The sequence below is a fragment of the Chelonia mydas genome, chromosome 6 (genome assembly GCF_015237465.2).
Source record: "Chelonia mydas isolate rCheMyd1 chromosome 6, rCheMyd1.pri.v2, whole genome shotgun sequence".
In the NCBI taxonomy this organism is placed as follows: Eukaryota; Metazoa; Chordata; order Testudines; family Cheloniidae; genus Chelonia; species Chelonia mydas.
In genome coordinates, this window is record NC_051246.2 from 65,897,035 (window position 1) to 65,920,990 (window position 23,956).

Below are 23,956 nucleotides of genomic sequence, written 5' to 3' on the forward strand. Positions count from 1 at the left end.
TCAGCAGGCCCCCATCAGCTCCCCACCCCCCTGCTCCCAGCGCCTCCTGCCCACCGGCAGCCCCGTCGATCAGCACCTCCCCTTTCCTCCCCATGCCTCCTGATCAGCTGTTTCATGGCTGCAAGAGGCTGGGGGGTGGGGGAGGGCGGGGCAGGGCAGGGGAGCGAGGGCATGGCAGGCTTGGCAGGGGGCAGGAAGGGGTGGAGTTGGGGCAGGGCCTGGGGCAGAGCGGGGGGTTGAGCAGTGAGCACCCCCCGGCACATTGGAAAGTTGGCACCTGTAGCTCCAGCCCCGGAGTTGGTGCCTATACAAGGAGCCGCATGTTAACTTCTGAAGAGCCGCACATGGCTCCGGGGCCACAGGTTGGCCACCCCTGTGCTAGAGAAACAACTGTGATCTCTCTCACCGAGCCAGGACATAACAGTGGCTCCTGGAAGTCGGTGGCCACTGTTCCCCATGCTCAGGGCATGTCATATTGCATGCTGCATAGAGGGGTCAGAGGGATTATCTGTGGTGGGCCAGTATTTCTCTGGTGGCCCCAGCAATTAATTAAAAGGGGTGGGGGAGTAGTTTGTAGCCCTTATGATTTTGAATGTAACCTGATGCTGCTCTCTCTGACTGAATTTATAAGACCCTCAGACAGAAACAAAGCAATAAGAGCCAAACTGTGGTCCCACTGAAATTAGGATTGCCAGGCGTCTGGTTTTCAACCAGAACGCCCAGTCGAAAAGGGACCCTGGCGGCTCCAATCAGCATTGCTGACTGGGACACTAAAAGTCCGGTTGGTGACGCAGCAGGGTTAAGGCAGGCTCCCTGCCTGCCCTGGCTCCGCGTGGCTCCCAGAAGCGGCGGCATGTTCCCCCTCCAGCTCCTAGGCACAGGGTCAGCTAGGGGGCTCTGTGCGCTGCCCCCGCCCCGAGTGCCGGCTCCACAGCTCCCATTGGCCGAGAACTCTGGCCACTAGAGCTACAGGGGCGATGCCTATGGATGGGGCAGGGTGCGGAGGGACATGCTGGCCACTTCTGGGAACTGCTTGAGGTAAATGCCATCCAGAGCCCACATCCCGTACCTCCTCCCACACCCCAACCCCTTGCCTCAGCCCAGAGCCCCCTCCAACACCCAAACTCCCTCCCAGAGCCTGTACCCTGAACCCCCTGCTGCACCTCAACCCCCTGCCCCAGCCTGAAGCTCCCTCCCGCACTCTGAACCCCTCGGCCCCACCCTCCAGCCCGTAGCCCCCTCCTATGCCCCAAACCCCACATCCCCGTCCTTACCCCAGAGCCCGCACCCCCATCCCAAGCCCTTACCCCCTCCTGCACCCCTGCCCCAGCCTGGTGAAAATGAGCGAGTAAGCGAGGGTGGGGGAGAGCGAGCGACGGACGGAGGGGGATGAAGTGAGCAGGGGCATGGCCTTGGAGAAGGGGTGAGGCTTCAGGGCAGGCTGAGGGCGGGGCAAGGGTGTTTGATTTTCTGCAGTCAGAAAGTTCACAACCCTAACTGAAATCCATGGGAAAACTCCCTGATTTCAGTGGGAGCAGTCCTGTCCCTAAGGGTATGTCCACACTGCAGTCAGGGGTGTGTAACTGCAGCATGTATCTGAGATAAACATAATCTAGCTAGCTGGTGGGCCAATAGCTGTGAAACAACGTCACAGGTTTCAGTGTGGGCTGTACAAGCCCTCCTGGAACCTTCTGTAGTTCTTCGGGCCGCTTGCCTGCACCGAAGTCCGGGCTGCCATGGTTTTACTGCCATTGCTATGTTAGTTAAAACTGATGAGGCTTGGGTATGCCTACCTGTAATGCAATTGCCTGCCCCTTCCCAACTGCAGTGCAGACATATCTGAAGAGAGACATGAGTTGGCCTGCCCTCTCCCCCTGCCAACCACGTGCACGCATCTCTGAGAGGTGTGAGCCACGTTGTGAACTCTTGCTGTGTTACTAAAAAGAAAAGGAGGACTTGTGGCACCTTAGAGACTAACAGATTTATTTGAGCATAAGCTTTCGTGAGCTACAGCTCACTTCATCGTCTTTCAATATTGAGTGCTTTTCTTAAGGCCTCAGCTGCTGGAGACAAGTAATCAAGGGAATATCTCAGCTTACTTTTCTAACACCACAGTTTCTAGCCCTCACAGTTGCAGAGAAAAACTTCAAAATGTGACCCCAGCTCACCCTAAAGGAACAGAAAGAAAGCTCCAAACTTATTCATTTTAAATCTCATTTTTGAACACTTGGGGTTGACCTGGCCCGTTCACCTCAACTGGTGTTAACTTAACCCTGTGCGGATAATTGTAAATACCTATATGGTTAACTCTTTCACTGCTGATTACGTTAGCATGAAGTATCCAGCTACTCTGGGACTAGAGACAGATAGTTAGCAGAAAAGCAACACAATATTTTTTTTCAATTACTCCCTGGGATTCACAGTTTAGGAGACCTCACCAGAGAGCTTTCGTGGACCTGTAGTATGAGGAATGCTTTGGGACATTTTTTTTTCTGAATTAAAATAAAATCATAAAATATCTTTAAAACATGAACATATGTTTGGTTTTTTACTGCACTTCCACTGCAGTCCTAGGACAACGTGATGTGGCTATTAAATTCCAGCTAGTGCATTTGCAATGCTATAGATATGTTACATTCCCTAACTTGGCCTATTTTATCCATTTGAATTTCAGTGCAAAAAGAAACTAGAGGCTTAGCTTTGTCTCTCTTCTTGACTCAAGAATGCATGCAAAACCTACTCTGATTCAGTGACTGCAGCCAGGTCTACCCTACAAACTACATCGGTATAACAATGTTGCTCAGGGGTGTGAAAAATCCACATCCCTGAGTGACGCAGCTATACTGACATAACCCCCAGTGTACACAGTACTAAGTCGATGGGAGGGTGTCTCTCGTCAACATAGCTACTGCCTCTCACAGAGGTGGCAAAACTGTGCCAGTGCAGCATTTAAATGTAGACCTGCTCAGAGGTGTGCTTATTTCCCTCTAGGAGGCTGTCCCCTGCTACACCCGTCTCTAGTCAGTCAGTCATTCAGACTGACTTTTACCCTCGGCTGCCAGAAGAGTACAAGTTACCCTGAATGATCCTGCAGCCTGGCAGGTCTGAAGTAGCTTCCACCTTTTCTGTGAACCAATACCGCTGGGGACAGCTGTCACTCTAGACAGTCATGATTCAAGCCATTTGAGTTCAAAGGGACTAGATTAGTAAAACAGCAAGGGAGATACATACATACACTGTGTCTGTGCAGGCAGTGTTGGTGGGGATGTGAACATACATCTTACATGACTGATACTTTTAACTGTTGTCTGCAGTGTTGTTGCAGCTGGGTTGGTCCCAGGATATTAGAGTAACAAGGTGCGTGAGGTGATATCTTTTATTGGACCAACTTCTGTTGGTGAGAGAGACAAACTTTGAGCTCAAAAGCTTCTCTCTCTCACCCACAGAAGTTGGTCCAATAAAAGATATTACCTCACCCACCTTGTCTTTCTGTCCTAGCCCTCATTCATGTGAGTTGCCTTGTTGACTTCAGTGGGACTACTGACATGATCATGCAGTCCTCATTCAGGTGGCAATAGTGGACCAAATTCTACCACCCTTATTTAGCTCCTTACTCAGGCAAAACTCTGGCTTGGATGGGGCTGCAGGATTTTGTCCATGATGTACATTTTGAAATGGGAGCACCCAAATCTGGGTTGAGGAGCTCAGGTCCAGCATGTGGGCACTTAATGGCCATTTAAGTGTCAAACATTTGGAAAACCTCTCCCCTGCTTACAAATTCGTTCTGAAAGAACCCACCCTGTCTAGTAAAACCATGTGGATGTCTCATATTTAAAAACGAGATGCACATTCTGTGTGTGTATGTAAAACATACAAGATTGATAGATTATCCCAGAAATAACTTCCCTTCCTATGTGGCCTTTTGTTCCAAGGGACCCAACACCACTTTACAGATTTTATATATGGAATACAGATAAACTTTAAATAAAACATCTCTATACCATAAAACACATTAGTACGTCACAAGTTCTGGCAGTGTAGTTAGACTTTGATAAAAGGTTCTCCATGTGATGCTTAACAGATGTCTGAACTCAGACAGTTCTCTGGCTAAAACCTTCATCTTTGAAGCTTGTACTCAGTTTGTTCCCACTGAGATCTCATTTTGATGGTGCTGGCAGGGGTCTTGCTGAAAGTTTTGTTCTGTGTTCAGTGTGGATGGTCTAATCCCTTAGTTATTCCATGTGTGCACTTTCACCTCAGTCTTGCCTCGCTGTGGCTAGCTGTCATCAAGGAAATATACAGTCTAGAGAGGTGTCCTCAGACACTGGCTCTGTGGATGAGGGGAAAGCAGCGGACGTGTTGTTCCTTGACTTTAGCAAAGCTTTTGACACGGTCTCCTACAGTATTCTTGCCAGTAAGTTAAAGAAGTATGGGCTGGATGAATGGACTATAAGGTGGATAGAAAGTTGGCTAGATTGTCGGGCTCAATGGGTGGTGATCAATGGCTCCATGTCTAGTTGGCAGCCAGTATCAAGTGGAGTGCCCCAAGGGTTGGTCCTCAGGCCGGTTTTGTTCAGTATCTTCATAAATGATCTGGAGGATGGTGTGGATTGCACCCTCAGCAAGTTTGCAGATGACACTAAACTGGGAGGAGAGGTAGATACGCTGGAGGGTAGGGATAGGATACAGAGGGACCTAGACAAATTAGAGGATTGGGCCAAAAGAAATCTGATGAGGTTCAACAAGGACAAGTGCAGAGGCCTGCACTTAGGACGGAAGAATCCCATGCACCGCTACAGACTAGGGACCGAATGGCTAGGCAGCAGTTCTGCAGAAAAGGACCTAGGGGTGACAGTGGACGAGAAGCTGGATATGAGTCAGCAGTGTGCCCTTGTTGCCAAGAAGGCCAATGGCATTTTGGGCTGTATAAGTAGGGGCATTGCCAGCAGATCGAGGGACGTGATCGTTCCCTTCTATTCGACATTGATGAGGCCTCATCTGGAGTACTGTGTCCAGTTTTGGGCCCCACACTACAAGAAGGATGTGGAAAAATTGGAAAACGTCCAGCAGAGGGCAACAAAAATGATTAGGGGATTGGAACACATGACTTATGAGGAGAGGCTGAGGGAACTGGGATTGTTTAGTCTGCGGAAGAGAAGAATGAGGGGGGACTTGATAGCTGCTTTCAACTACCTGAAAGGGTGTTCCAAAGAGAATGGATCTAGACTGTTCTCAGTGGTAGCAGATGACGGAACAAGGAGTAATGGTCTCAAGTTGCAGTGCGGGAGGTTTAGGTTGGATATTAGGAAAAACTTTTTCACTAGGAGGGTGATGAAACACTGGAATGCGTTACCTAGGGAGGTGGTGGAATCTCCTTCCTTTGAAGTTTTTAAGGTCAGGCTTGACAAAGCCCTGGCTGGGATGATTTAGTTGGGGATTAGGTCCTGCTTTGAGCAGGGGGTTGGACTAGATGACCTCCTGAAGTCCCTTCCAACCCTGATATTCTATGATTCTATGACTCTATGAAACAGGAGCGAATTCAGACAAAAACAAAAGAAAAACTATGACACATGCTTCCTTTTCATGTTGTTACTCAGCATTTTTGAAGAATCACCCCCGCTCTGTTTTTCAGTGTCTTTCCATGTTTCTATTTTTTTCCCACTAGATAGTTTTTTAAAAAAAACCTTTAAACTATAAGAAATGAATAGGAATGGCAACTTTTGTATAGGAGCAAGAATTTACCCAAACCAAAAGCGCTTATCCCCATCAGTATGTTCAAAATCAAATATGTATGAACTATATTTGTGTGTGTGTATATATGAAATACACATGCACTTTTTACATAATTATATTAAAAACTCAAACATTGGAGTATATACAACAACATGTCAATGTGTGCATTGGAGATAGGTGCAAAGACTGAAACAGATCTTAGGCAGTCACTTAACCTCACCTGGCCCCTGAACCTGTGAGGTTCTGAGCATTCTCATTTCCCACAGAAGACATTTGTAGGTAAAGGCACTAAACTATCTTGCAAGTTCTAGCCCTTGCTTACCACCCAGGCCGAGGTGGTGATTAAGCAGCTAATGACATAAGACAGCAATGGGTAATAATGTTAATAAGAATAATGTTAATAATGTTAAAGAGTCCGTATCATTGAGCAGTAAAGCATGGCATAGACAGTACAGTGTGTCTACTGCATGCACTTCTGATCTTATACAACTTCAGCTGGTGTAACTTACAAACCGAGGAGCTAGAAGAGCAAGGCTGTAACAGGAAAATCAGATAACGGGAGGATGGAAGAGAGCCAGCCCTGTTTTATTTTCTTCTGACTCTTCTGAGTGCAAGCCAAACGATTCTTAAAAGGTGACTTGATCATGGGTGACCTATAGGGTGACCAGACAGCAAGTGTGAAAAATCGGGGGAGGGGGTGAGGGAGACTATATCAGAAAAAGACCCAAAAATCGGGACTGTCCCTATAAAATTGGAACATCCGGCCACCCTAATGGTCTATAAGTATCTAGATGGGGAGAAGTTTTCTGATAGTAGAGACCACTTTAATCAAGCAAAGATATAACAAAATCCAGTGGCTGGGAGCTGAAGCTAGACAAATTCAAACTGGAGATAACAGATTTTTAAGAGTGAGGGTAATTAACCATTGGAACAGTTTACCTAGGGACATGGTGGATAATCAATCACTTAGAATCATAGAATATCAGGGTTGGAAGGGACCTCAGGAGGTCGTCTAGTCCAACCCCCTGCTCAAAGCAGGACCAATCCCCAATTTTTGCCCCAGATCCCTAAATGGCCCCCTTAAGGATTGAACTCACGATCCTGGGTTTAAGCAGGCTAATGCTCAAACCACTGAGCTATCCCTCCACTCTTGAAGTCTTTAAATCGAGACTGGATGTTTTTCTAAAAGATAACTTCCAGTTGAACTAGGACATATGGGCTGCATGCAGGAATGATTGACTGGTGAAAGTCTGTGATCCGTGGGAAATCAGACTGGATCATCATGAGAGTCCCTTCTGTCCTTAAAAATCTGTGAAACTTGTGACTCCCTTGCACCCACTTGTGGGCATAGACTGCCTCACATATCACCTCTCAATCTGGTCCTTTAGTTTTAGTCCTGTTCATGAGGCCTTGGAATTAAGGTTGAATATTAACTGCATTTCCTGATTTTGAGTGCATGCTTTCTCTCTACCTGAATGCTGTATTGACCTTAGGGGTGAAATCCTGGCTCCACTGAAGTCAAGGGGAGTTTTGTCACTGACTGTAGTGGAGCCAGGATTTTACTCTAGACTTGTGCGTGTGCAATTTTCTTGACTTGTTTTTCTTTTCTATATAAAAAACCATGTAACATATTACTGTGACACTGTCTGGATGGCTCAGAACCATGAATGCCAGCCTCAGGGCAGACTGTCAAAAAAGCAGAGCTGAGACTGCAAACTGATTGGTTTCAGAGTAACAGCCGTGTTAGTCTGTATTTGCAAAAAGAAAAGGAGTACTTGTGGCACCTTAGAGACTAACCAATTTATTTGAGCATAAGCTTTCGTGAGCTACAGCTCACTTCATCGGATGAAGTGAGCTGTAGCTCACGAAAGCTTATGCTCAAATAAATTGGTTAGTAGCTGTAGCTCACGAAAGCTTATGCTCAAATAAATTGGTTAGTCTCTAAGGTGCCACAAGTACTTTTCTTTTTGCAAACTGATTGTGTTCTGTAATTAGATTTAACCAACCTAGTAGCAAGTGTGAACTCCTAAAGCACTATAACAGTCTTACCATGGAGCCACAGACAGTCCCTTGGGCTCTCCAGTCTATCTTGCCACCCAGGCAAGCTGGACTTAGTGATAGATGGTTGATTTACACCAAAAATCACAATAATAATCAGGGCACTCCCAATCCCAAAGGACTAGTCGTTTACCCCAGGTCAATTTGCACCTTAGATTTTAACGCAAAGACAATGCTTGTAGCCAATCCTATAGTAAACTACCTAAAGGTTTATTAACTAAGAAAAGAAATGAGAGAGTTATTACAAGGTTAAAGCGGGCAAGCATATATATATACAAATGAATTACAGTCTGTGGTTTCAAAAGGTGACAGAGTTGTAGTAATCTGTCAGCTGTGAATGTCTTTTAGGGCTAAAAGACAGGTTGACCCTAGGGATCTCTACTTCTGTTTCATAGCTCCGGCCCTGGGAGAGTCCAAACAGCAAAAGAGGTGAAACATTTTCTTATCAGCTATTTTTATTTCCTTCTTCCAGAATTCAAGCTGATGGCATGAGCCCCTTTGCACGCATCCTCTTCATGGGTGTGAGGTGGGCAATTTAAAAAGTCTTTGTATTGTGATGTCCCACAATGGCCCATTTAGTTTTGATGGGCCTTCTTGATGGTAGGAGATATTCTTCCTGACTGGATTTGCAGCTTCAGAGCAAACATTTTTTACAGTTACAAAGCAAAACTTAAATATGACCTTATAGCATGTGAGAAAGATATAAATGAGATTAATGCATGCAGCAGCTTACACGCATTTCATTACGTCTAAACACATTGTTATAAGTCCAATACTCATCTTAACCATACTAAGACACAGGTGAAACAGACTGGTTTCCAGTAATGAATTTGTCAGTGCTCAGCGGAGGCCTAAAGCCTTGGCAAGAGCTGGCATCTGGTCTGCTGGCCTCACACCTCTGGCACCAGTTTAAGCGACCTGAAGGATGGCCAAAGGGCAATTGCATCCAGAAGGGACTAGACTCTGGGGTGCCTGTGTCACGTCCTGCATTTTCTTTGCCACATCCTCTACAAAGTGGGCTGGGAGAGGGAATGGTGCAGGTGCCAGTCTGACATTCTGCGCCCCAGCAGAATCCGCCAGGGCCCAGCTCTGCCTGTTCTAGCCGTGCTTTGCTGTATTCTCTGTGTAAGGGTGCAAACAGACGTGTGCACATGCGCCAAAGAGAGAAATGAAAAAGCATAACCCCTCCCCACAATGTGGTGTGCAATGCTGGCAGTTTGCAAAAATCGAATGCAAGTTTAAACAGCTAGCACCCTTCACAACCATTCTCTGCTCCCATTCCTGCTGCACCATGCAGATAATCATTTACAAGAAACTGCTAGCAGGGAGCCTGTAGCCTTAGCTGAACAGCTGGCTGTCCTCTTGGTCACCATAGCAACATCTGTCTAAGTGAGGTTGGCAGGCTCTCTAGTCTGAGGTAATTTATTAAATCAAGTAGTTTGTCAGGGTTGCAAAGCCGGGGGATGTTTGGAAGGATTATTATTTCTGGTTTTGTTTGTGTGTATGTGTTCATTTGTAGGGGAAGGATGTAAGGTAGGCCTGTCCCTTTCTTCCTGGCAAAGCGTGTTTACTGGGGCAGACGCACAGCGAATCCATTTCATGTTCTCTGGTCCAGCAGACCTGCTGCAAGCATGACAATGAGCTTGGGAAGAAAAACCAGCTTTCATTTGTTAGCTTGGACAAATATAGGGTTGGCAACTTTCTATTTGCAGAAAACCGAACACCCTTGTGCTGCCCCCTGCCCTGCCCCGCCCCTTCTCCGAGGCTCCACCCCACCCCTTCTCCAAGGCCCCGCCCCCACTCACTCATTCTCCCATCCCTGCGTTCCTCGCTCTTCCCCATCCTTGCTCACTTGCTTATTTTCACTGGGCTGAGGCAGGGGGTTGGAGTGCGAGGGGGGGTGAGGGCTCCAACTGGGGGTGCAGGCTCTGGGGTGGCACCAGAGATGAGGGGTTGGGGGTGTGAGAGGGGGCTCTGGGCTGGGAGTGTGTGGGAGGGTGTACGGGCTCTGGGCTGGGGTGTGGGCTCTGGAGTGGGGCCAGAAATGAGGGGTTCAGAGTGCAGGAGGGGGCTCTGAGCTGGGGTAGGGGGTTGGGGTGTGTGAGGGAGTATTGTCTATGTGCTGGGGGTGCGGACTCTGGAGTGGGGCTGGGGATGAGGAGTTTGGGGTGCACGAGGGGGCTTAGGGCTGGGGCAGGTGGTTGCGGTGCGGGAGGGGGTGTGGGGTGCAGGCTCAAGGAGGGAGTTTGGGTGCAGGAGGGATCTTAGGGCAGGGGTTTGGGATTGGGACTGGGATTGGGCTAAGGATTCGGTATCTGGGTGGCACTTACCTTAGGCAGCTCCTGGAAAGCTGTCGGCATTTCCCTCTGTCTCCTAGGCTCAGGGGTGGCCAGGCAGCTCTGCACGCTGCCCCTGTTTGCAGGCACTGCCCCTGCAGCTCCCATTGGCCAGGAACTGCGGCCAATGGGAACTGCGGAGCCGGCGCTGGGGTGGGGAGCAGCGCTCAGAGCCTCCATCACCACCCCTAAGCCTAGGAGCCAGAGTGAGATGCCGGCAGCTTTCTGGGAGCTGCGCGGAGCCGGGCAGGCTCCCTGTCTGCCATGCTGCAGGCGGCCAACCAAACTTTTTACGGCCCAATCAGCGGTGCTGACCGGAGCCGCCAGGGTCCCTTTTCAACCGGGCATTCCGGTCCAAAACTGGACACCTGGCAACCCTAGACAAATGCCTACCAGGAGGACGACTAAGAATTCCAAAGGATATATTCTGTCAGAAGTGCTCACTAGAATCAGGTTGGAACTGAAGTGTTCGGGGCCGGGGGGAGCAGGGCATTGGTGTGGGGAGACAAAGCAGCAAGGTGATTAGAACGTTGTACACTTAAAGTCTGAAATCTTACCAACTACCAGGACTAGAATATCTATACACTGTTAAAAAAACGGGGTTCCCAGATTTCTGGTTGTGCTTGGCACTATTCGTTTCTAACTCTGTATCTGCGATGGTTCAGATAATTGTACCTTATAATGGCCAATGGTCTCTTGGATCAAGCAAAAATACGGTCTGTTTTCCATAGAAGCTAGGATGCTTTCAGCAACCTTAACAGCCAGCACCATTCACTCACTGCTCTTCCAGTACTGGCTGGAACCAGGAAGGGGAAAGTCCATGCAAAAATAAGAAATGATGAAGCGGGAAGGGAATATTATACACATTTTTCTAATCTCAAAGTTCAGTATTTGAATTCATTTGGAGGTTTGGGTCAGATCTGACTTTATCCAAATTACTTTGCTAATCCCTAGTTTAGACACTCAGATTTCAAGCACCTGGTGATCTGTACTGCTATTCTCTAGCACGTTTCCTTTGTCACAGAGAATGTTCTACCCATCAGTCAGAAGGAGCTGCTCCCCTTCTATTGCCATGTATCCCGTTAATGGTTCCAGACTTGTGGCCATGGATACAGGTCTTTGGATAGAGAGAGACCTTTAGGGTATTTCACAAGTGTTGGCTGCACTGTCAGTTTGCTAACAAACTTAATTTGTACATAAGTGCACATATTGTGCCCCTTAAACATCAATATAAATGCACCCAACGCCAATATGTGCTCATACTGACTTCTTCCTTGATCAACAAATAGAAATTTCTGGTTGCTTGAATTCACAGCTCTCATCAACCAGCTTTACAGGAAGTAGTTAGACTGTCATGTAGAGAAGAATGGGGCCTCAAAAAATTATAAACAGAAAGTGCCCACAGCCTCCCAAGAACAACAAAATAGCAGGGTCTGGCCTATTGTCCTTAATCTTTGTGGATTCATGACTAAAACAGAACAAAATTTGAGGGCAGTTGCAGGCCACATTTTTGGGCCTCAGTGAGCTCTAGCGAACTATCTAATTAATCCTCACATTGTGGCATGCTGGGAGTGGATGTGTCATTACACAAAGTAAAACTATTTCCCCATGTTTATTTCCCCCCCCCCCCCCCGGCCACTGTTCCTCACACATTCTTATCAACTACAGGAAATGGCCCACCTTGATTATCACTACAAAAGGTTTCCCCCCCCCAGCTCTCCTGCTGGTAATAGCTTACCTTACCTGATCACTTGTTATAGTGTGTATGGTAACACCCATTGTTTCATGTTCTGTGTGTATATAAATATCCCCACTGTATTTTCCACTGCATGCATCCGATGAAGTGAGCTGTAGCTCACGAAAGCTTATGCGCAAATAAATTTGTTAGTCTCTAAGGTGCCACAAGTACTCCTTTTCTTTTTGCAAATACAGACTAACACGGCTGCTACTCTGAAATGCTGGATGGGGTTATCCCTAAACCATCCCTAACTGGGTATGTCTACACTGGAGCTGGGGGTGTAAATTCCAGCTAGAGGTGACATACCCGTGCTTATTGAATGAACATGCTACAAATAGAAGTGGGAGGGACGAGCTGCCATGAGTACAGTCCCCTCGGAGACCATAGGTACGTACTCACGATGGCTAGCCCCTCCCATGGCTTGCACCACAACAGCTACAATCCTGTTTTTAGCACATTAACTCGATCATAGCTAGTGTGTGTATGTCTCCTCAAGCTGGAATTTACATCTTCCAGCTCTAGTGTCTTTCTGGCATGCCTAGGAAGTCTTGTTTCAGAGTAGCAGCCGTGTTAGTCTGTATTCGCAAAAAGAAAAGGAGGACTTGTGGCACCTTAGAGACTAACCAATTTATTTGAGCATAAGCTTTCATGAGCTACAGCTCACTTCATCAGAAGTCTTGTCACTTGAATCAATGCAGGTACTGCCTCTGAGCTTGTGTCTCTTTTGAATTCACAACGATACCTGTGGTGATACGTGCTGTAGTAAAACATCTACATTCCAGGGACGCTGTTTGACAAATCAGTTTCTCTTCATTTTGGATCCTGCTTTATTCGCTTTGCTGTGCCTGTCTACTGCACTTTGGTCACAGGGTATTCAGGTTTATGAAGATCCTGCAGTCTTGGAGAGTCTCATCCATCATTTTGTAAGCCAGTGCTCTGGGTGTGTTTTGGTAGCGTTTCCCAAGAGAAACATTTCAGGATATATATTAACACTGCATCAGTTCTGAGGAAGCTTCCGTTTTCAGAGATCAGGAGAACTGGGTAAAATAAGAACCAACCGGAACCTTCACCCAGTGCTGAAATCCAAGCCAAACCCTTAATGAGGGTCTGAAAAGATCAGAGAACTTTTTTTTGACAAAAATGATATGTTATAGTTTCACCTGCCTCTACACTTCATGGACAGGATCAGAAGTGATGACCTACAGCAAGGGGTGACTGGTCAGGACTCAGGTATGTTGGCAAAGCTGTAATGGATGGTTCGGGACTGGAATAGCACTAGGTGCTGGTAGCAGAACTATTGGTAAAGAGGTTGTGGTAAGTATGTAGAGCATATGCCTGCTTTATTTCTGCTCCAGCACTGTAACAGGGACAACAGTGGAAAAAAAAAAAAGTTTACTTCTTCCTGACACCTTGTTTGCAGTCTTATCAAATGCCAACAACTGAGTAAGCAATGGGTACTGAGTTTCCTTCCCTGCTGTGGAAGTGACTCTCTTAGGAGAGGATGTTGGTGTAGGAAGCGGGATGGAATGGGGAGTCTTGCAACGTTGCCCATGTTGTAGCTGTAATAAATGAGATTTCAAGGTCCAATCCTGCTTCCAATGGAAGCTTTGCCATTGACTTCAGCAGCTGGAGGCTCAGGCTTTTTTGGGTATGTCTACACACTAAGCTTGGGCTCAGGCTCAGGTTCAAGCCCAAGCCTCCCTTCCAACCACACAGAAATTAGTCCGACTCAGGCCCGTGGACCCTGGTTGGGGGCTGGGTCAGATCCCATGTCTGTGACATGGGTCAGAGTCCAGGCCCTCTGCAGTGTGAAAGCAGCTCAAGTCCGGGTTGTCAGACTTGGGCCTGGAGAGTCCGCCAACACTATCCCACAATCCCCTGGGACTGGGATACCCATTCGATTCCAAAGCTTGTCACTTGCTTCCCAGGAACCGGAAGCAATCTCCTAATTAAAAACAGCTGCTCTGCGATTAACCCTTTATTGCCACACAGACTGCTCAATAGAAACAACAAACATAGTCAATGCTAACATTTATTATCTGTGGCCAGCAACAAGGCGAAGTCCTGCCTCAGGTGCACTGCTAGCTGACCAGGTAACCCAGCTGGATTCTGGTTAACCTCTGGCATGAGGCAAGCAAGGCATTGGACTGCAGCAAGAGCGTGAGAAATGAGCATGCGTATAAAAATGATATCCAAGTGACTGGCAGCATTGAGGATCGACCAGACACCCAAACAATGCCAACAGCAGATCACACAGTAGAAGACAGACTACTGGAAAATCAAGGATGCTAATGGCATCTCTGGGAACTCCCTATCTTCCAGCCTCTTCTGAGGAATTTGACTGGGCAATGGGAATGGCACCAAGCACTATGCCCCACATGATGCATGACCCTCTGCTGAGTGACGATGGTGATCTTATATCCCTCCTATCACTGGCACCACCAGAGGAGAGCTAGGCGCTGGATGAGGCCAGTAACAGAAGAGGTTGTGTGGCTGGAATAGGTACTGCACAGCCTGGATACGTACTGTGAGGACCTTTTTGGGCACGGTCCTGGGGAGCAGCCCACTGCAAAACTGGCATCAGAATCAGCGCTGGAGCTGGAGTTGAAGGCTGGTAAGTTTCAACCACTATGCTTGTTTTTATTAATGGATGAATGAGAGAGATTTCCAGTTTATGGGCCTATTTAATTTTTAATACAAACCAGGATTTTGGTGCACTTCTGTTCAGGGCAGGACCCATGTCATTCTCCTATCTCCCTTCACCCCCTACTGCCACATGGGATTCAAAATGGACACCACAGAAAGATGAAATTATACAGGCAGTTATCATGACATTTTTACTGGTTACTTGCAGATTGGTTTATGTATGGGTTGGTGTGCCACAACTCATTGCCTCACAAACCTCTCCCATGTAATACAGTGCACCGTACCATTCTGCCACACACTCACTGTTCCCAACTCCCTGTTGAGACAGGCAGCGACAGAGGCTGCACAGCGTGAGGGGAGATTGGCAGACAGATTCACGGAGCGTGACTGCCAGTTGAGGGCGAACGACAGAGCTCAGCAGCAGGAGCTGTTCAAGCACTTACTGCGGGAGATGGCTACCAGACTGCAGGCTCCAGTGCAACCAGTATCTCCTTCTCCAGATCCATGGCCCAAGTCCCCTTAGCATTATTGCACCCTGCAGAGCGTCCATCTTTTGGATAATTCAGGGGGTGGGTGGGCCATGTCACAGGAAAACAGTGGGTCATGGAACGGACAAGTGCACCCTGTACACTCATCCATTCCCATCCAAGTGTGCCTACACGCACAAAACGTGCCAGAAAGGACAAAGAAATCATGGTCCTTTGACTGTTTTTAAACAAATTTTGTTTCACTATTGCACTGCATATCATAATGGCAGCTGGTTTGGTTGTAGCAGCCTGTACATACCCATGAGAAATAAAATCTTGGATTTGCACAGAAGGCAACCATAAAAAGGCTTATTGTGTGTAATGGTAAAAGTGGCACAAATGTTAATGAAGGTCATTGGATACCCAATGTCAAGTTTCATAATAAAAATTTACAATCTGTGGTCACAGTAATCCACAAACTGTGAATGGCAGTACATTGCCAATATGGACAGAATGCATAACATGGAAGAGTTTATGGAATTCATCATGACACACAATACCTACACATGTATAAGAAATACCACAAACACACACACACACACACACCCCCCTCAGATACCATTTCATTCCCCCTCATGGATAGGGCCATGCATACCCATTATGTAGGCACACAAAACATCCCTGATTTCCATTGCATGCCAGGAAATCAGGACTGGCACCAGTCTTGACAGGCACACGGTCTGGCTGTGTGTACCAGTTCAGAAATCCAGCAGTGTCCTGAATCCACTCCTGGCAAAAAGAGTCCCCCTTCTCCTCACAAGCAGTGTGTAGGGTGCAGCAAGCCACAATAATGCAGACTGTGTGACACTGACATCCAAATGGTTTGGAAGGCAGTGCCAACAGGATTTAATTGGCCAAATGCACATTCCTACAGTGACACCATCCTACAGCTACTGAGTGTGTAACTGAACCTTCTTTTGCCTGATCTTCTGAACTCAGGGTGTGGTTTCATAACGGTGGGGATAGTGACTCCATTTATAACCAAGTCATTCGGTGGGAATAATGTCCCAGCTTCTCCATGAAGGTAAAGTACCCATTTCTGGAACACACTGGCATCATGCACCCTGCCGGTGCCTCCAACGTGAGGGTCCATGAATCTGCCCCTGTGATCAACCAGGGCCTGCATAATGATGGAGTAGCACCCTTTGTGGTTTATGTGCTCCTTGTAGTGGGCAGACTATGGGCACATGAGTCCCATCAGTGGCCCCAGTGCAGTTTGGAAAGCCCAGTCTCAAAAAGCCAGCAATTGTTTCAGGAATGTTTGTAAAACCTGCCCACAATTGGTAAATTTCAGTCCTGATCACCTCACAAATTTCTGCCAACAACAATCCCACAACTGATTTGCTAGCTCCAAACTTGTTAGCCACAGACCTGTAGCTGTCTGGGACAACCAGCTTCCAGATGGCTCTCATCGACCTGCTTCTGGGTGAGCATAGCCTGCCTCATGTGGGTATCCTGACACGGGAGGGTAGTGACAAGCTGATCACAAACCTCCAGGAACATCCGCTTCTTCATGCGAAAGTTCTGACCATGCTATTGGTCATCCCAGGGCCGCATGATGCTGTGATCCCTCCAGTCTGTGCTGGTGGCCCTGGTCTAGAAGTGCTGGTCGACAGAGAGGGAAATCTGCAGCTAAGGCTACAACAGGCATGAGTAGCACCACCTGGTTCACAGCCGGTATGTCAGTATCCCCCTCCAGAGGTGCCTCTGGCAGTTCAAAGACTGCTGCCAAAATGTTCACCAGCATGTTGCAGATGCTCCGCCTGTGTCCTGAAGTAGGACTGAGAGCATGAGGTGGAGCTGTTCTTCCAGCAGGGCGGGATCCATGTTGACTCTGGCTGCAGGGAGTGTGTGACACACAATGGCTCAGTTGGATGTGATTGTGGTCAAACACCACCCAAACTTCTTCCAACAAGCTCCCGCGGGCAAGTTTTCTGACGACTCACTGTGGAGGGCTTGCAGCAGAGGGCCCCAAGAATCTTGGGATAAGATAGTAAACGCCCACAGACGCTGGAGTTCTGATTCAGGTCTGCAGAGTACAGTATGGACACGCCAGCGCAGGTGCAAGGCCTGAGTTTCCACTGCAGTGCGGATGCTCAAAAATACAAGTTCACAAACCTGGGCACCGCAGACTTGCACTGTGTGTGCAGTGCAGACATACTCTCAGTCTCCAGAGCTGACAATTATCAGCACTAAATTGACTTAAAAATGTTTATAATGAAAACAGAGTAGGCAGAGAGCCTGTCCATTTCCAAGCCAAGATAAGATCTGGGAAGGGAACACCTGAACCTTCCACTTCGCACACCTTCTCTACGTGATAATGAGTGGGTGAACCTCGATAGGTATGATATGAAGGGCCTCTGAAACAATGTAAAATATTATGCAAACAATATTGGAACCTCAGGGTTTTGGTTCAGTGTTCAGTTTAAGTTCTGGGTGAAGGACGAAGTCAGATTTCATTATATTTCAATAGGTTTTCCTGGCCTTACTAATTTAGGATCTGCTTCTGTTCCTACTGAAATTAATGGGAGATGAGAACTCCTATTTATTTTCCTAGAAGTTTTGGTTGTGCAAAGAAAATATAATCAGGCTCTTAATGTTACATATGGGATAAAAAGATACTGACTGAAGATGAAAAACTAGAAACAATTTTGGCTAAAAAACATTCCAAATGTTTTTATTTATACAACAGATTTAAAAAGTAATAATGTGAGACTCAAACTCTAGATGACTTACTTGTAGCCATTTATCCTTAAATTAAATGGCTCTGAAAGGGTTGTTACCACTGGCAGAACCATGTGCATTGTTCATGCATCTATAACGCTAGAGAATGAAAGCAGTTGTTACTCTGCCAGGGCATGGAAGTGCAAAACTAACTATTGGAGGGACATTGAGTGATTGCAGAACATTTAAAGAGACATGCTCAAATGGCTTGTTCCTGGAATTTAAGCTGTGTTTTTGGGGAGTATGTCAGTTTTACCAAACCTAATAGGAATGGAAATTTAAAAAGAAAAAAGTTTCTAAGTTTTTTATGACTAGTGAAAATTTCCCTTCCAGTGAAAGTGAAATTCAAGAGCAGGAGATTAGTGTTTGAGAACCGGGAAGTGAAACTGACTGTCTACATCTCTAATATTTTTTTGAATCACACTACGCTCTTGGAATCAATTATATCTTTTGGCAATGAGTTCCACCAGTTAATTATGCTTTGTATTGAAAAATATTTCCTTTTATTGATAAGCGTGTTGCCTTTCAATTTTATCAAACATCCCCTTGCTCTTGTAGTATGAGAGAGGGTAAGCTGAGCACCTGACTGACCTTCACTATAGCATTCATTGTTTTCTGGACCTTTATTATGTCCCCTCTTCTATTCATCTCCTTTCCAAACTAAACAATCTTAATCTTTTTAACTTCTCCTCAACACTGTAATAATTTTTGTCATCCACCGCTGAAAGTTTTCTGTTGCTGCTATATCCTTTTGGAGATTGGTTTGACAAAACTTACACTCCTCACCATGAAAATATTTATATAATGGCATTGCAGTAGTTTCAGTATTCTCTGTCTCTCTCGTCATATATCATAGAATATCAGGATTGGAAGGGATCTCAGGAGGTCCAACCCCCTGCTCAAAGCAGGACCAATCCCCAAATAAATCATCCCAGCCAGGGCTTTGTCAAGCCTGACCTAGAAAACTTCTAAGGAAGAAGATTCCACCACCTCCCTAGGTAACCCATTCCAGTGCTTCACCACCCTCCTAGTGAAAAAGTTTTTCCTAACATCCAACTGTAATAGAGCCAGACTCGCCCGGCAGCACCTCCTGCTGGTTGTCCTTGGGAATTAGCTTGTCAGCCTCTGGAGCGCCCTCTGCTGTCTGGTGATCTGCCTTACCGCGAGCCCCGGTCCCTCCCAGGACCCAATGCCTCCTCCCACTTGGGTGCTGCCCCCTGGCAGTAAACCCCAACACTCCCTGAGCGTCTCCCCTCCCCAGGGAAGACCCACCAACTACCCGCACCTCGCCTGAGTCTTGGCTACTGCCAGTCATCGCTTAGTTCCGCTCCCCGGGGCAGACTGCAGTATATCAGCCACTCATCACAGGTGAGGGGGTTTGGACCTGCTGCCTCTGTCTGCCCCCTTGCAACACCAGTACCTAATAGGCCCTAATCTAGGCCTTGCAGCCTGGGGTTTTCAGGACAGAGCTCCCCTGGCCTTTCCCCCTCAGCCCTGCTCCAATCTAGGTACTCCCTCAGGTCTCTGCAGCCAGGTCCTTCCCTCTCTGAATGCAGAGAGAGACTGGCTAAGCTTCAGCCTAGCAGCCCCTTTTTGGCCCAGCTGTGGCCTGATTGGGGCATGGCCCAGCTGCGGCCATTTCCCCAATCAGCCTAGCTTTTCTTGCCCTCAGCCCTGGCTCTCTCCCAGGGTGGGTTTTTAAGCCCCACAGGGCAGGAGCGGATAACCACCCCACTACACAACCTAAACCTCCTCCACTGCAATTTGAGACTGTTACTCCTTGTTCTGTCATCTGGTGCCACTGAGAACAGTCTAGATCCATCCTCTTTGGAACCCCCCTTCAGGTAGTTGAAAGCAGCTATCAAATCCCCCCTCATTCTTCTCTTCCGCAGACTAAACAATTCCAGTTCCCTCAGCCTCTCCTCATAAGTCATGTGTTCAGGGTCCCCTAATCATTTTTGTTGTCCTCCACTGGACGCTTTCCAATTTTCCCACATCCTTCTTGTAGTGTGGGGCCCAAAACTGGACACAGTAGTCCAGATGAGGCCTCACCAATGTCGAATAGAGGGGAATGATCACGTCCCTCGATCTGCTGGCAATGCCCTTACTTATACAGCCCAAATTGCCGTTGGCCTTCTTGGCAACAAGGGCACACCGTTGACTCATATCCAGCTTCTCGTCCACTGTCACCCCTAGGTCCTTTTCTGCAGAACTGCTGCCTAGCCATTCGGTCCCTAGTCTGTAGCGGTGCATGGGATTCTTCCTCCTAAGTGCAGGCCTCTGCACTTGTCCTTGTTGAACCTCATCAGATTTCTTTTGGCCCAATCCTCTAATTTGTCTAGGTCCCTCTGTATCCTATCCCTACCCTCCAGGGTATCTACCTCTCTTCCCAGTTTAGTGTCATCTGCAAACTTGCTGAGGGTGCAATCCACGGCATCCTCTAGATCATTAATGAAGAGATCGAACAAAACCGACCCAGGACCGACCCTTGGAGCACTCCACTTGACACCGGCTGCCAACTAGGTATGGAGCCATTGATCACTGGCTGTTGAGCCCGACGATCTAGCCAGCTTTCTATCCACCTTATGTCCATTCATCCAGCCCATACTTCTTTAACTTGCCAGCAAGAATACTGTGGGAGACCGTGTCAAAAGCTTTGCTAAAGTCAAGGAATAAACACATCCACTGCTTTCCCCTCATCCACATAGCCAGTTATCTCGTCATAGAAGGCTATTAGGTTAGTCAGGCATGACTTGCCCTTGGTGAATCCATGCTGACTGTTCCTGATCACTTTCCTCTCCTCTAAGTGCTTCAGAATTTATTACTTGAGGACCTGCACCATGATTCCTTGACGACCTGCTCCATATATCCCAATGTGTTGCTTGCTGTTTTCCCACCTCTGCACATCAAGTGCAGGGTTTCCTTGATCTGTCCATGGGGATGTTCAGGTACTTACTCTGAGTGGTTGTAGTCAATTTAGAATCCATCAGTGTTCATGAGTAATTCAGTTCCTTCCAGGGTTTATTACCTTGTACTTGTCCACACTGAATTTCATTTGTCTTCATGTTGCCCAATTATCTAGCTCTTTTAGGTCTCTCTGAAGTCTTGGGGTTGCCTCCTTTTGGAAATGGCAGGAAATTTGGCACCCTAAATCTTCAGAATCCTCCAGGATCTGCGGAGGTTTTAGGTCTCTGCACTGCTTCCCATCCCACCTGTATGACAGCACAACTCCTGCAATAGCTGTGCTACTAGGGACTACTCCTAGGCTATTGCCCTCAGGCACCCTCTAAAGGGGAGTCCCATTGCAGGAGCAGAAACCTGATCAAGACTAACACTGAGGAAATCAGAATTAATGTAGACAGGGGATCCCGGTATCCCTGGATCGCCCACCTCTGTGGGGTTAGGAGAAGGTGGGAATGATGCCATAGAATCCACCCATGTTTTCCCACAGAGCTGGGATCCTACAGATTTCAATCGCTTCTTCATACAGAAGTAGAGAAAATTATTTGGCCATTATATCCAGCTGTGCATGGCTTGGCTTGTGCCATCAGATTCTGCTGCTGTATATAATTTGTTCTGGTTTTTAAACTCCTAATGTTGCACAGACACCAATAGTCCCTTTGTGTTTTTAAGCAAATGGTTTACCACTGTTTTTTCTCTTCAACCAAAACCTCTGTCTGCTCCAATGTATTTCAGTGGGGGTTGAAGCTGTGTCCTTGTCTTGTTCCACTCCCAGTGTCTGTATTACTAGTTGTCAAATGTCGGCATTACGCTGTGTTGGACGTGTAATTGTGTAATCTACATTCTGGGGAAAGCAAGCTAATACCTAAGATTGCTAACTAAGGTAGACAGAGGAGGTGAAATCTGTACCCATTCCATGAACAGAGAATGGAATTCAGGTGCAGGGCTGCCATGCTGGCACCTGAAGCCCAGCATTAAATTCACTCCATGTGAATGTGGGAGCCATTATTGACAACTGGCTTATCAATGGCTTTTCTCAACCACTTTAACAAATATTTTTCTTTGACCCTATCGCCTGGAACCTGCTGGCAAAACCACGTCCCCTCTGAGCTGGGAGAGCGTTCAGGCAAATGGAGTCTAGCCCACTCTGTGTTATAGGTGCTAACCATGATTTGGCCCTGTCTACACTGGCAGCCAAACTATTTTCAACCCAAGTGGGAAGTGGGATGTGATGCTGACATGTCAACTCTGAGTCATAGTGTTGACAGGACTTCTGTTCGGGTTCTTACACGGCCCTCATGACCATTGTATCTGCGCATCTGCCAGAGTGCAGTGGGGGTTTGTGCACTTGGAGATGAGTCCCAGCTCGAGGAGACATACTTGTGTGAGCTCTAATCAAGCCAGCATGCTAAAAACAAAATGTAGCTGCAGCAGTGTGACTGGTAGGAGGGGCTAGCTGCCCTGAGTATGTACACGTCTGATATGCTTGGCATGTACTCAGGGTGGTTAGCCTCTCCAGCTGGTTGTGCTATGCTCTGCTTTTTTGTGTGCTAGCTGGATGAGAGCCAGCGCAGGTCTGTCTCCTCACGCTGGGAATCACACCACCAGCTCCAAGTATAGGAAAGCCCTCAGTGACGTGGCTGTGTGTGCGATTGTGCGTCACGCTGAATTTACTTTTGACACGTTAGTACGCCTCTCTCCCATGTGCTCTGACACTTGTGTCTGTTCTAGGTGACCAGAGTCCCACAAGCAGAGAAGAGCAGCCTGAGGGGTTTGGATGAAAAGGCTTACCTGTCCTCCAAGCTGCTGAAGGCTGGAGAAGACCCATACCGACAACATGCTTTTAACCAGATGGAGAGCGACAAACTCAGCAGTGACCGGCCCATTCGGGACACCAGGCATTACAGGTACCACACTACCCTTGTTCAAAGCCAGGGCCACCTTCTTCTGCTGAGGCCCCTCGGTTCCCGTTACCCCTGCCATCCCTGTGTTGTTATGCCCCCTGTTAGTGAAGAACAGATTGTGTGCATTGGCAGGGTCTCCCTTTCACCTAGCTTTCTGTTTCTCCAACAGGATCTTGGGGGTCTTGAATGAACACACACAGACTCCTGCTATTCCGGCCCTGCACCACCCCCCATTGCTGTGCTGTGCGAATAGCCTTAACCCAGACCTACAGCTCCATCTTGTTATTTCAGCCCTGCATAGCCCTGCCATTGCGACTCAAACCGCCCAGCCTGCACCTGTCCTTCTTGACTCCTCCCACAGATTTCCCAGTGAACATCCATCCCGACCTGCAACACACTCTGTTAGTGCAGACCTGCACTTCTTCCCGAACACGCCTCGCCTCTCAGGCCCTAACCGTCTCTGGCCTGTAGTGTTCTGGAGCAGTGAGAGCCAGTCTTTCCACACTGTGTGGTGGGTTTGGGATGTGTGCAGATGGGGTTCAGATGAGACCAATACATTTATTTACTACTCACACCAGACATTTTTCATACATTTTGCAAAACACCCACACTCTTGGCTTTATTTCACGGTGGGGAAATTCATTCTGCTGACTAACACCCTCCTTAAGCCATTAATATCTTCACTGTCTTAAACTGTTACACGTTTGGGTGAAAGGTACTACAGAAATAGAAGATCATTGTAACACAGGGCTTTGATGATGTATGTTTGATGATGGCAGGTGTGGTGTAAGGGCCTGAACAGAAACAGACCCACTCTACTCACTTCTGAAATGAACCTTTGGGGTGGAATGCAGACGCTGCCTGACACTGCACAGCAATATAGGGCAAGAAGGGAAACTGCACAGGGAATGTGTGGAGCCAAGGAGTAATTACCTAAACTGGAATCAGCACTCCAGGGTTAACAGCCACAGTCTTACAGTTGGCACGGTTGGACCTTTAGTGACTGCAGGCGGTCAGGATCTTGGCTACATACCTCCTCTGAAAGATGGCTCCTCCAGCAGCACAGAGCTCTGCTCCAAGCACCATGCTAGGGACTGGTTCCTTAATGACACAAAGGCAACAGTGCCACATATGGAATTAACAACACACCACTTCCTGCTGGGTAGAACTGCTGTTCTCTGATAATCAGCTATTGTGCTCTGTCAGAGAAATGGGTGCAGTTCACTGTTGAATTATTATTTATCTATTTTGATTGCTGTAGCACCCAACATGTAGTAAGTGCCTCTAAAACAGAGGAAGACAGTCTTTGGGCTTAACAGCAAACAGTCT

The 23,956-nt window shown here is 47.4% G+C and overlaps 1 protein-coding gene across 2 annotated transcripts in view; it reads left to right on the forward strand.

Moving 5' to 3' along the window:
• GALNT16 (polypeptide N-acetylgalactosaminyltransferase 16) overlaps positions 1-23,956 on the forward strand; it is a 129,670-nt gene that overhangs the window by 51,066 nt on the left and 54,648 nt on the right. For both annotated transcript variants that reach the window (XM_037900299.2, XM_043549370.1), the window contains exon 3: positions 22,455-22,630. In XM_037900299.2, the coding sequence (XP_037756227.1) occupies positions 22,455-22,630 (176 nt within the window). The remainder of the gene's footprint in view (positions 1-22,454; positions 22,631-23,956) is intronic.